Below are 11,755 nucleotides of genomic sequence, written 5' to 3'. Positions count from 1 at the left end.
GTGCTACTCAAAGTTTGATTAAATGGGAGAAAAAAAAATTCCCCATAGGCAACCTTAGGGGCGTGTAACATTGGCTCTCAGTCATTGGAACCTGATTCTGAGGATGCATCGGCAAGCGGCATGCCGTGTCACAACACAACATCTGGCTATTTGAAAAACATCAAATACACAAATCAGCATGCAAAAATAAATGAATGAAACAGGAAGTATTTGGCCAAGAAACGCGTTGTTCTGTGGTTCCAGCCCTAATTGTCCACCCACAGCTCAATAATTAAAAACATCGCTTGAGAAGGCAGCGATTTAGGGGCCCAGATTAGATCCATGATAAGGTATGCCTGTGTGCTGTAACTGAAATAACCCAGCTATTCAGTAAGATTTCACATTTAGTATATGTCTTAGGGATTCTATTCCTGCACAAAACATCATGACCAAGAAGCAAGTTGGGGAGGAAAGAAAGGATTTATTCAGCTTCCACTTTCCACACTGCTGTTCATCACCAAAGGAAGTCAGAACTGGAACTCAAGCAGGTCAGGAAGCAGGAGTTGATGCAGAGGCCATGGAAGGATGCTACTTACTGGCTTGCTTTCTCTGCCTTGCTCAGCTTGCTTTCTTATAGAACCCAGGACTAACAGCCCAGTGATGGCATCACCCACAGTGGGCCCTCCCACCCTTGATTACAAATTGTGAAAATGCCTTACAGCTGGATCTCATGGAAGCATTTACTCAAGGGAGGCTCCTTTTTCTGTGATAACTCCAGCTGGTGTCAAGTTGACACACAAAACCAGGCAGGCAGTACAGTATATCATTTCATTTGAGTTTTTCAAAAACAATTATTTACAAGTATATATATTTGCTCAAATATGTATTATCACCTATAGAAAACCTACAATCTGTATGTCACTTCTGACAAGTATGAAGGAGAAAGACAATGACTTATTTATGCAATCCCAGATCTTTTATTTATGCTGGGTTTCATAGTACTACATGCAGAAAAGCAGGATGGGAAAATGGAAAAGGATGTTACCTAATGTTTGTAGTGTTTTGAGGACACAATGCCAAAACCTAAAAGGGTGTGTGTGATTGTGAGATGTCAAGGAAGGACAACCAGAGCAAAAGAGGGGAACAACTGACAAAAAATTAAGATGAAAATTTAAACAGTAAAATCTCTAGGTAGGCTGATGAATTTATTTTGCTTTTTGAAAGCCACACCATAGTTGACATTTGTTAATTGTGCCCTTGATATTAATTGAGACAGGGATGAGTGGGTTACACTCAGGTAGGTCCAGATTAATCCTGATTGGATTCAACATAACCTGCTCTCGTAAGACTGATTCAAGAATGAATATGACCCTGGTGGTAAGAAATGAAATCTGATGGTTCATTTTCCGAGGTGCCTTAAGCCAGGAAATATTAGACCCTTACTGAAGCCTGATAGTCTAACTACACCCCACCCACCCCAACTCTGATTAACTTTCTGCCCTCAAAAACTAATAGTTTAGAATCCAGAAGTCCTAAAAGCCAAGCTTGCCTACAAGGTCACACATCTGATAAGCTTGAAAATCAAAAGGCTATAAAGTAATGGAAAGAAGAAAAGGTAAGACGCAGATGGTGGCTAGCATTGTCCCTCCAGATTCCTCAGCCAGAGGATAGAGGAAGGAAAGGGCTTTGTTCTCATTATGGTTTAAAACTGTCCTCTGCATTCAATCAATACTCCTGCCTTTCTGGGCTGATGCCAGACTTCACAAAGTTGTAAAATAAACTGCCTCACTTTCTATAGTTTGAGGTTTTGGTGTTCTTTTTTTTTTAATGAAGCAAGGACTTAAAAAAATATATATATATATGTATATATATATATATATATATATATATATAAACAGACAGGTTAAAGACTAATGAGGTCTTTCTTTCTTTCTTTCATTCAGAAAAATTCAAAACAAAAGGAAAAAGTTCACAAAAACACCATTGAGTCCATTTGTGTTGCTTCAAGACATGAGGCCTACCCTGGAGTATGGTTGATGTACTCAGTGACACTCCAAAAGAAAGAAGCAGAATTTCCTTTTGACAGTGGTTATCAATTGGAAATAGCTTCTTGGTTAAAGAACGGGACCACATGTCCTCTTCCCCTCTCAGTGCTGAAGCCCTATCTGGCCTGAACTTGTACAGGTCTTGTGTTTGCCGACATGGTCTCTGCCAGTTCATATGTGTATCAGTCTGTTGTGGCTGGAGGATGTTGTTTCCTTGGAGTCATCCATTACCTCTGGCTCTTACAACCCTCCTTCCTCCTCGTCTGCATAAATCCCCGAGTCTTGATGGAAAAGATAAAGATTTAGGGTTGAGTGCTTCGAAGTCACTCAATTTACTTTGCCCAGTGTGAGTCTCTGTGTGAATTTCAATCTCCTGTAAGAGGAAGCTTCTCTATGTGGGTTGAGGGAGGGAGGCACTTATCTATGGGTATAGCAGTATTTCATTAGGAGTCATTTTATTGTTATGTTCCTCTAGGAGAGTAACAGTATTAGGCTTTCCCCCACCCCTGGTTCCACGGTCTATCGGATCTGAGGTTCTTGGCCTCTTTAGCAGTGTCAAGGTTGGATTCTCTCTCATGGAGTTGGCCTTAAATTCCATCAGAAAGTGCTTGGTTACTCCCATAACACTTGTGCCACTATTGGACCAGTCGAGCTTGCAGGAAGGTCGCTGTTGTAGGTTGCAGGGCTCGTAGCTTAGACGTATTGATGATTACCTTTCTCCTTTGTTAGTGTGCAGAGGACGTTCCAGTACTCTGAACACCAGTTAGTAGGGGCAAGGCTGAATGTTGTCTTCAGAAGCCAATAGTCCTTTCAATAGCCTGCATGGTTTCGGGGTTTCGTGGTACCCCCTGTGAGAACTATCCAACCCATGCTTGGCGCTGGAGGTTTTCTGGCATGTGGTATTTAGTTGGGTCACTGTCTTCCCTATTACTTGGTGATTCTATTACATCCCTTTCATATAAAATAGGGACAGGGGTGGGAGAGAAGGGTAAAGGAGGACTTCAGGGAGGGACAACTCATAGTAAAAAAAAACACTTGGAAAACCTTATGGAAACCTTATGGAAAACATTTCTTTCTTGTACTGCTGATGACTGCTAAAACTTCTAGGAGGCAAGGAGCGTCTCCTGAGCTGGAGTTTCATTGCAAGGTCTGAGAATCTATGACACTTTACAATTTGTTTGCAACCACTTTCCATCAATAAGAAAAGGGCACATGGAGCAAGTGAATTCATACTGACAGAAAAACTGGAGAGAGTCATGCTCTGCTCAACTCATCAAATGCTAATCTCACTTATCCTTCATGATTATCTAAGTAAACAGAGTTCTTTTATTCTAAGCAGACTAAATTGTATGATGTATGTATGCATTTATATGCATGCTTGTGTATATGTGTGTGTGCTCGTGCACATGTATATATGTGTGGGTAATCTTACAACCCAGAGTCCTAACATACCTATGAATTCAAGGGGGAATGCATTTCCACGGAACCCACCCTTAAATATGATAAACATGTTTAAGTCAATATACACACCCAAATTTTGGAGAAGAATTAGAAAACCTGCCCAATATCATATTACTTGAATATCCAACTATAATGGCTTCATAATAAAATAAAAACTTCACCTACTTTTCTAGAACCATGACAAAACACCATGACCAAGGCAACTTACTAATGAATGCGTTTAATTTTGTGGCTCACAATTTTAGAGTGTTATCATCTATAAACATTATGGGGCAGAGTAAGGCAGGAGGCAGGCAGGCATGATGCTGGAACATCTAATTTACATCTAATTCATAAACATAGGGGCAGAGACAAAGAGAGAGCTAAATGGGAATGGTGTGGGCTTTCTGAACCTGAAAGCCCACCTTTAGGGGCACACTTCCTCCAACAAAACCACACCTCCTAATCCTTCCCAAATAGTTCCACCAACTGTGGACCAAGTGTTTAAACATGTGAGTCTATAGTGATCGTTCTCATTCAAACTCCACATCCACCTTCTGAGCTTGGACTTGGTGCTCTCACTTACGTACAGCTTTGGCTAATGTGAATGGGGGAGACTCTGAAAATGAAAGAATGCACACAGGGTTGAGCTAAAATTCAAGGCCAACGGGGGCCTTTCAAAGCAAGAGACACGGGAAAGAAAACTGGATGCTGATGGTCAGATGAAACCTGAAAATAGATATTTAGAATGCTTTGGGTTGTTAGTAGTGAGCTATTCTCTCATCTCATTTCAACTTTGATTACATTTTAAAGATGCATCTGTAAGAGTGCAAGCAGTGGTATCATGTGACTAATACAAAGATCAGCCTGTGTGCCCAGAGGCATGGACTAACCAGGATGATTCTTTTTCTTTTTCTTAGACTGGGCTATCACTGGAACTGAGTAGGTAGCTCAGGCTGGCCACAAACATAATCCTCATGCCTCCACCTCTGAAGCCCATAAACTTAATTTTGTGGTGTTGGTTGGGGGCGAACAGGAACGTGACTTTTGCTTAAATTCTCAAGTTTAATGATAATCATGTTGGGTGAATTTAACTTTGGTCCCATCTCTCCAGATTTCCTTAAAGCCCCTCAGAACATCAGGTAGTCTTCAAATGGCAAATACACTACTCCAAGGTAAAGGAACATTTAAACACAGGATTCCAATTTATTAATTCACTGAGTTTTACAATATACCAATAGAGTTGTTTCCATCTGTGATTAAGGACATCAAATTGGGGACTGGACAGATGGCTTAGTGGTTAAGAGCACTTCTAGAGGTGCTGAGTTCAATTCCCAGCAACCACATGGTGGCTCACAACCATCTAAAATGGAACCCAGTGCCCTCTGGCGGTGTGTCTGAAGAGAACAACAGTGTACTCACATACATAAAATAAATAAATACACAAATCTTAAAAACAAAAAACAAAAAACATCAAATTGTGGTTGCGGGGTTGCAGGGTAAATCAGTGTAAAAAGGAATTGAATTGTCTTTGGTGACTTTGACAACTTTCTCCTGTCCAACTAACCCACTCTTGCTATCAAGGATCCACTCCTGCCACTAGCTCTTTACACCAAAGAGCACTAACTACTCAATAACACTGCCTTCTCTTGAAATTCAGGCTATGGGGTCCAAGGCTGGGGGTGCTGTTAATTTAATGAACACATAAAATTGTTTCTTGGGATCGTGCTAATTTCCCTAAATTAATTTTGTAGGAGTATGGGTGTCACTTTCTCAAACAGGATTTTAGGTTTGGTTTTGTGAAAACTTCACTACACTCTTTGTGTGAGACTTTTCCTTGATTTTCATTCTTGAGTGATCCAATGAACCATATCACCAAGCTTGTGATTCCAGCTTCATTCCTGTCACACATGACCAGCAAATAAGCAGCCTTTTCTATATGGGCTGAAGGTGCTTTCTTTCTTATTATTTTTTTAAACAAGTATGATTATGCTAAATACGATCTAGCTTGATAGGAAATGAAAATGCTCGTCCTTTATCTGAGAAAAAAATAGTAGAGACTTTAAGAGTAAAGAAGGCACCTTCTTCCAGTGTTCATGTGCATAATTTTCTGTGCAGAGGACCCAGATAGAGTGAGCTGAAGACTGAGAGTCTACACTGAACAGTGCTCCGCCTCCCCTCTTCGCCCCGCCCCTAGACCGACCCCGCCTCCCTTGCCTACGCCCCACCTCCGACCCGCTGACCCCGCCCACGCCCCACCTCCGACCCCGCCTCCCACCGCGCCGGCGCCATGGCAGCCCAGGGGATCTGGACGCTGGCGAGGGTGTCGCTTTGGAGGTCACCGCCTAGGGCCGAAGGTTTCCGACAGCAGCTCAGCTCAAGCCTCGGTTCGACTTCCGAAGGAGCCCGCGGCGGCTCCGTGGCCGACTCCTGGGGAACGCCCGAAGGAGAGCCGAGGCATCCAGGGAGCCGAGAGTTAACTGCAGCGGAGAGGCACATCGTCGAGCTGCACCGGGCCGCCTGCGCGGTGAGGCCCGCTCCAGCCTGCCCCGCGCGCGGCCTCTGCGCCTGCGCGCGCCCGGCCACCCGATCCCGAGGCAGCCCGGCCCGGGGGTGCTCGACCTCCGGCCTGGGGTGGGTCGGCCTGGGGCGTCCGCTCAGAGGGTCCTGCGAGAAACCCGGTCGCACTTTTGCGTTCGGGACAGAGAGGTGTCTGCCCTGAGATGGGAGGCTCGCGAGGCTCGGTTTCTGATCTGCGTCCCAGCTAAAGTCTTGTCTCGGTTTGTGTGTGTGCGCGCCCTCCAGTGTGTGAGTGTGTTGTGTGGGGGAAATGGGTGCTGCGGAACTGAGGGTGGGACTGAGCTCTTTCAGGGAACGTATGTAGTACAGACGTGTTGCCTGTGCGTGATAACTCGAGCAGCCTGCCATCCAGTGTCTTTAATAATGAAAACATAAGACAGACGCTTTACATTTTGCCTTGTGTCCTCTCATCCTTTGCCTCCAGTCCAAATGAGCAAAAAAAATTATAGTCAGGCAAGTTTGCATTTTTCCTTAGGTGTTCTTAAATCACCTTTTCTTCTGGTTTATGGATTTAACAATTGCTTGTCACCACCCATATCTAGCCTTATCTCCCTTCAGTTTCCTGACACTTTAGAATACAATAGTTTGAAGATAGCATTATTTATATTTTAAGTTTTATAATGGAATAAGAGTGACTTGTAATAAATCTATGTATTAAGCTCTGTGTTTAGCTAGTACTTGATAAGACCACTTATTTGGTTTGGCTTGAGACACAGGCAGAGGCAAACATTGAACGTTTCCTGAGGTTGACACTCTGCCTTGGGAGTAGTATGTCCCAAAAATCCACTGTCTAACCTTTTCATGTGTTGCAAGTGAATAAAGATTTATCGAAAGATTATTGACAGCCTTTGACCGTTCTTGCTTGTGCTCTTATTTTAAATATAACACATGCAGTTTGTTTCCACAAGTCACCATACAAATATGGTGGGTAAAAGCCAGAAGTCTCATCATTTTTCAAGGCAAACAACAGTGGCCTGTATAGATTGGTTCGATCAACATAGCAAAAGGAAGGCAAGTATTTGCACCGGGGAACCCACAACGTTTTCATCAGTGGGGTTTCACAGGTCGTGTGACTGTCGAGGAGACCAGAAGCAAACCCAAAAACATGCTTGGTATATATAGCTCCCACATGACAGTATTTTTCCATGCCTCAAGGGAGATAGTGCCCTTACCGTACTCTCATTCCTGCACTGGCTATCTTGCTTTCCATTGACATCTTGCTCTCCAGTCAGCAAACTTGCCTCATCTTCGTTGCCATCTTTATCCAAGGCTCATTTAGTGAGAAGAAATTGTGTGTAGGCAGTCAGCAAACTTAGAGGCATGCCATCCACATGTAGAGCAACCTGCTAGGCTTCTGGATCGCCAGATAATTGTCTCCAGAAAACACACAGAAGCTAAGCAAAGAATATAAAGGCTTTGCAGTGTTTCATTTATTTGCCTTCCAGGTCGTCAAACATGAGCTTTGTGGGAGGAGAAAGAGAAAAAAGGAAATGAGGTTCTGACAGTGGGTCATTCTAAAGTAGTGTTGGGTGCATCTGGTGCCACATGGCCTTGGGATTTGAGAGCAGCATTGGAACTTGCTAGATTCTTAACTGCCCTGATCTATCTGTGCAGCGATGCCTTAGAGTGAACCCAGACTTGAACTAAAATATAAGTTGACCTGAATGTCAACCATAATGAGTGACATCATTAAGTATAACGCTGGATAGCTGAAGTTGTTGATGACCAAATGGAAACTGTTTGCCAGAGGCTGCAGAACTGGTACATGCCTTGCATCCCAACACTCAAGAGGCTAAAGCAGACAGGTTGGTTGTGAGCTTGAGGCCAGCCTGATCTACAAAGCTGTGGGCCAGGCAAGGCCATATAGTGAGAGCATCAGAGAGAGAAAGAGCAAGGGAGAGAGAGAGGGGGATGTATGTCAGAAGACCTGCTGCCTTCATGCATATTTTAATGAAAGTCTATAGGCAGAAGTGATACACTGAGTTTCTAATGGTCAAAGTGCTATATAAAAACCCACTGGGGGGCTGGTGAGATGGCTCAATGGATAAGAGCACCCGACTGCTCTTCCGAAGGTTCGAAGTTCAAATCCCAGCAACCACATGGTGGCTCACAACCACCCGTAATGAGATCTGACTCCCTCTTCTGGAGTGTCTGAAGACAGCTACAGTGTACTTACATGTAATAAATAAATAAATAAATAAATAAATAAATAAATAAATAAATAAATAAATCTTTAAAAAAAAAAACCCACTGGGAAGTTCCCCTATAAAATCTGGAGGCTAAGAAACATCATTAATGTGATATACGTCCAAGGGAGGAGTTACAATTTGCCTTTCCCTGCACACACTGTGCTTTGGGGGATTTATTTTTTTAAATCACAATTGCATATAAGTGGAAAAGCATCCCTGAATTTTGAAGTGGTATACTAGAAGTTGCTGTTGATCAAGCTTATTAAGCCAGTGAGTGTTAATGTGGCAAAACAATACCTTCTCAGTTAAGACTAGATCTACCAAAACTGGTGAGGGAGAGGACAGGAAAACCGTGGACCTTGCAGGGCAGTAACACATCGGGAAGGTCTAGAAAACATTCAATAACGGCAAAGGCAATGCTTCTCTGTGAGGCCTGTTTGGCTTTGATTAGCACCTTTTCTGTGAGTTTAAATCATTATCCACATATTGTAAGCACTGAAATTGTAACTGCCGCTTCTGAGTGCAGTTCATTTCCAGCCTCTTAAGCTCTTAAAGTCATCTAAATCACCTGTTATTAAGCTCGTTACCTAGAAGCGGAATGAAAAATATCAGAGCGGCAGCCACATAGTTGTCGCATACAGAGGAGTTCTTGTTTTTCCACCCACTTCTCATTTTACTCAAAATTGTATGCTTTTCCCTTTAATCACATACAGTTAGCTTGTATATAGCGTAGAAATGCACGTGCTCTTTAATTGCAAATGCCACTACAATTACTGGAAAAGAAATTTAATACTGTTCTTTTTAAAAAAAAAACAATCATTTTGGACTAAAAATATTACTAGGGAGATATGATGAACATTAACAAAGATTGATGTATTGTTTTATTACTCTTCAGGCTGGCCAGCTAAGCTATATGGACCCAGCTACCGGCTATGTGGTTCTCACAAGGCTGGCCCACTTGCGGAGAGGCGCCTGCTGTGGCTCTGCCTGCAGACACGTGAGTAACAATTCTCGAATTACCCTGGCAGTTTGCTGAGCTTCTGTAACTTCATAAATACCTATTATTTGAACAACAAGTCAAATAAAAAAGCTAAATAGACCTAGAGTGTGCTTTTCACAAGCTGTTTTAGCAAAGGACAATGAAGCTGTTAGTACCAACACAGGACCTTTAAAGTTAATGGAATTTTGTAACATTTCACTGCAAGCATCGGCTTCTCCAAATGCTAAGACTTGAAATTCAGGGGAGCTCTTTATATCGAGGAAAGCTTTCATGAAGTCTGAAAGGCAGGCACAGAGGGCAGGAAGAGAAACCAAATGAAGAAAAAAAAAAAAAAAAGAAAAGAAAAAGAAAAAAAGAAAACTGTTGCAGACCAGCTCCTTAAAATACTGCTACCTTAAGAAGCAGAAATTTTCCCAGTATTGAAGGTGGATCTTGAAATGATAAGACTTCTTTCTTCCCTTTCATTCCCTCCCAATCCCTGCTTCACATTCTTTCCCTTAGCATACAGATCTGAGTGCTGGCCCTGACCTTGCTATAGTTCATAGTCTTTCTCTGTCTCTGTCTCTGTCTCTGTCCCTGTCTCTCCCTGTCTCTCTATCTCTCTGTCTCTCTCTCCATGCCTGTCCCTGTCTATGTCTCTCTGTTTCTGTCTCTGTCTCCATGCCTGTCCCTATCTCTCTCTCTCTCTCTCTCTGCCTCTCTGCCTCTCTCTATCTCCTGTCCTTCCCTTCTCCCCTTCACACTTCATCCTCTGCTTTCTTCTGGTCTGTGTTTAAACTCCTAAGTTAGTGCTATAGGTCTGAGTATGCTTATTTCAAGACTCTCATGCCTATGCTTAGTAATCAAAGCTAATGAACTATTCCTTCCTCTTTTCTGTGCAAAGAAGAAATCAGAGTTTGTGTGTTTCCTATTGGAACATGTATCTCTGAGGTACATTGTTGTTATGTTAAGATTATAACCCAATAACATCTGTTTACAGAACATTTTGTATGTTTTTCCTAAAAGAAGATATTATTCCTTGTACTAGTCCACTTTCTAATTAAAGACTAGACAGTAAATGCTCTTAAGAACTGTGGGCAGTGTTCTGAAAGTCAGCCTTCACTTTGTGGATTCTCCTGGCTATGCCAGGAACTGTTTCTAATCAAAGTCATAAGAGCATCATGTTAATCTCACACCTGTGGATTTTGTAAGAATTGGGGTTTGGTAATAAAATTCTAGAGCCTGCAAAGATACACTTAGGAAGTGGTTCCTGGATCCTAATTAGGGCTGTTTAACCAAAGTTCCATTGTACTCTTTAGTCCCCAAGACTTATAGATCCAGTGATATAAAACATTGCTAACAACACTTTTTTCCCCACCATGAGAAATGTACTTTCCTACAATGACTGTTAAATAATTCCATAATAATTTGCTGTCTATCTTTTTCAGTGTCCGTATGGCCAAGTCAATGTGAAAGATCCATCTAAGAAGAAGCAATTCAACTCCTATTTTTATGTTTGACAACAACTTCATCTCTAGCCTGTCAAATTAAGTGTGTGTTTTTGAAAATAAAGCCCTAATCTAGAATTATCTGTTATGAATATTTGAACACTGAGTTAATATTAAATACATATATCCAAAAGAAGGTCCACAAGATGCATGTTATTCTCTCTCTCTCTCTCTCTCTCTCTCTCTCTCTCTCTCTCTCTCTCTCTCTCTCTCTCGACAGGGTTTCTCCGTATAGCCCTGGCTGTCCTGGAACTCACTCTGTAGACCAGGCTGGCCTCAAACTCAGAAATCCGCCTGCCTCTGCCTCCAGAGCGCTGGGATTAAAGGCGTGCGCCACCACGCCCAGCTTCTGTTCTTTTTTGCTGTGTAACCACAGGCATATGTTGAAGGAGAAAAAGATGGGTGTCCTGTTGCATGAAAGGAGCCCTCAGGTCCCGGAGATTTCCTTAGCTTTGCTTCTTCCATCTTTTTCTCATCCATGCGAGGAAGGTTGCTGGCAAATAGCAGGCATATTCTTTATTCTATCTGTATCTTCAGCTTAAGGCGATGGATACGGTACCATGGGTCACAGCATATGAGTACCCAGCAGCAGGAGATGTTCCCATCATCTGTCCATCTGTTCTTTCAGTGTAGACTTCTTACCGTTTTGATGTGGGGGTCAGACATGTTTCTCTTAGACCATTTTTCATTCTCCCTCTATACAGTCCTCCTCCCCTTCTTGCAATACCTCCCAGGCAAACCTACCTTTGAACCTCTTTCTAACTCTGTATAGCTGCTGTCCATTCTGGGAATTGCCCTGTGAGAGCCCAGCCTCCAGTGAGGCAGCATCTTCCAGGAGTTGTTCTCACACCTTCTCAGCTTCTCCTATAGGACAACAACCACTGGGAGGCTCTTGTCTGCCAGTGGAAGAGTTAGGCAGTAACAGGGGGCTGCTGCTCAGAGCTAACTTGGAACCTCCAAGTCCTGCCTCTGTCTCTCTGCCCAGTCATAGGCCACTGGCAACTTTATTCACTGGGATAGAGCCAACTGGGGGGC

At 42.8% G+C, this 11,755-nt stretch overlaps 1 protein-coding gene across 3 annotated transcripts; it reads left to right on the top strand.

Moving 5' to 3' along the window:
• Positions 1-5,743: 5,743 nt before the first annotated feature.
• CUNH1orf53 (chromosome unknown C1orf53 homolog) lies at positions 5,744-10,838 on the top strand. 3 transcript variants are annotated; one of them, XM_021174517.2, is made up of 3 exons: positions 5,744-5,991; positions 9,129-9,230; positions 10,661-10,838. In XM_021174517.2, the coding sequence occupies exons 1-3, from the start codon at positions 5,755-5,757 to the stop codon at positions 10,730-10,732; spliced, it is 411 nt and encodes a 136-aa protein (XP_021030176.1). In that variant the 5' UTR covers positions 5,744-5,754; the 3' UTR covers positions 10,733-10,838. The 3 variants fall into 3 exon arrangements, 1 of the variants encoding a protein (XP_021030176.1); XR_015047852.1 differs by having other exon boundaries at positions 5,746-6,098; positions 10,661-10,837; XR_003837111.2 differs by lacking the exon at positions 10,661-10,838 and having other exon boundaries at positions 5,746-6,244; positions 9,129-9,206.
• The last annotated feature ends 917 nt before the right edge of the window (positions 10,839-11,755 follow it).

This window comes from Mus caroli, unplaced genomic scaffold, assembly GCF_978045245.1.
Source record: "Mus caroli unplaced genomic scaffold, Mus_caroli_1 scaffold_1, whole genome shotgun sequence".
NCBI classification, from domain to species: Eukaryota; Metazoa; Chordata; class Mammalia; order Rodentia; family Muridae; genus Mus; species Mus caroli.
This window is presented reverse-complemented; position numbering and strand designations above follow the sequence as displayed.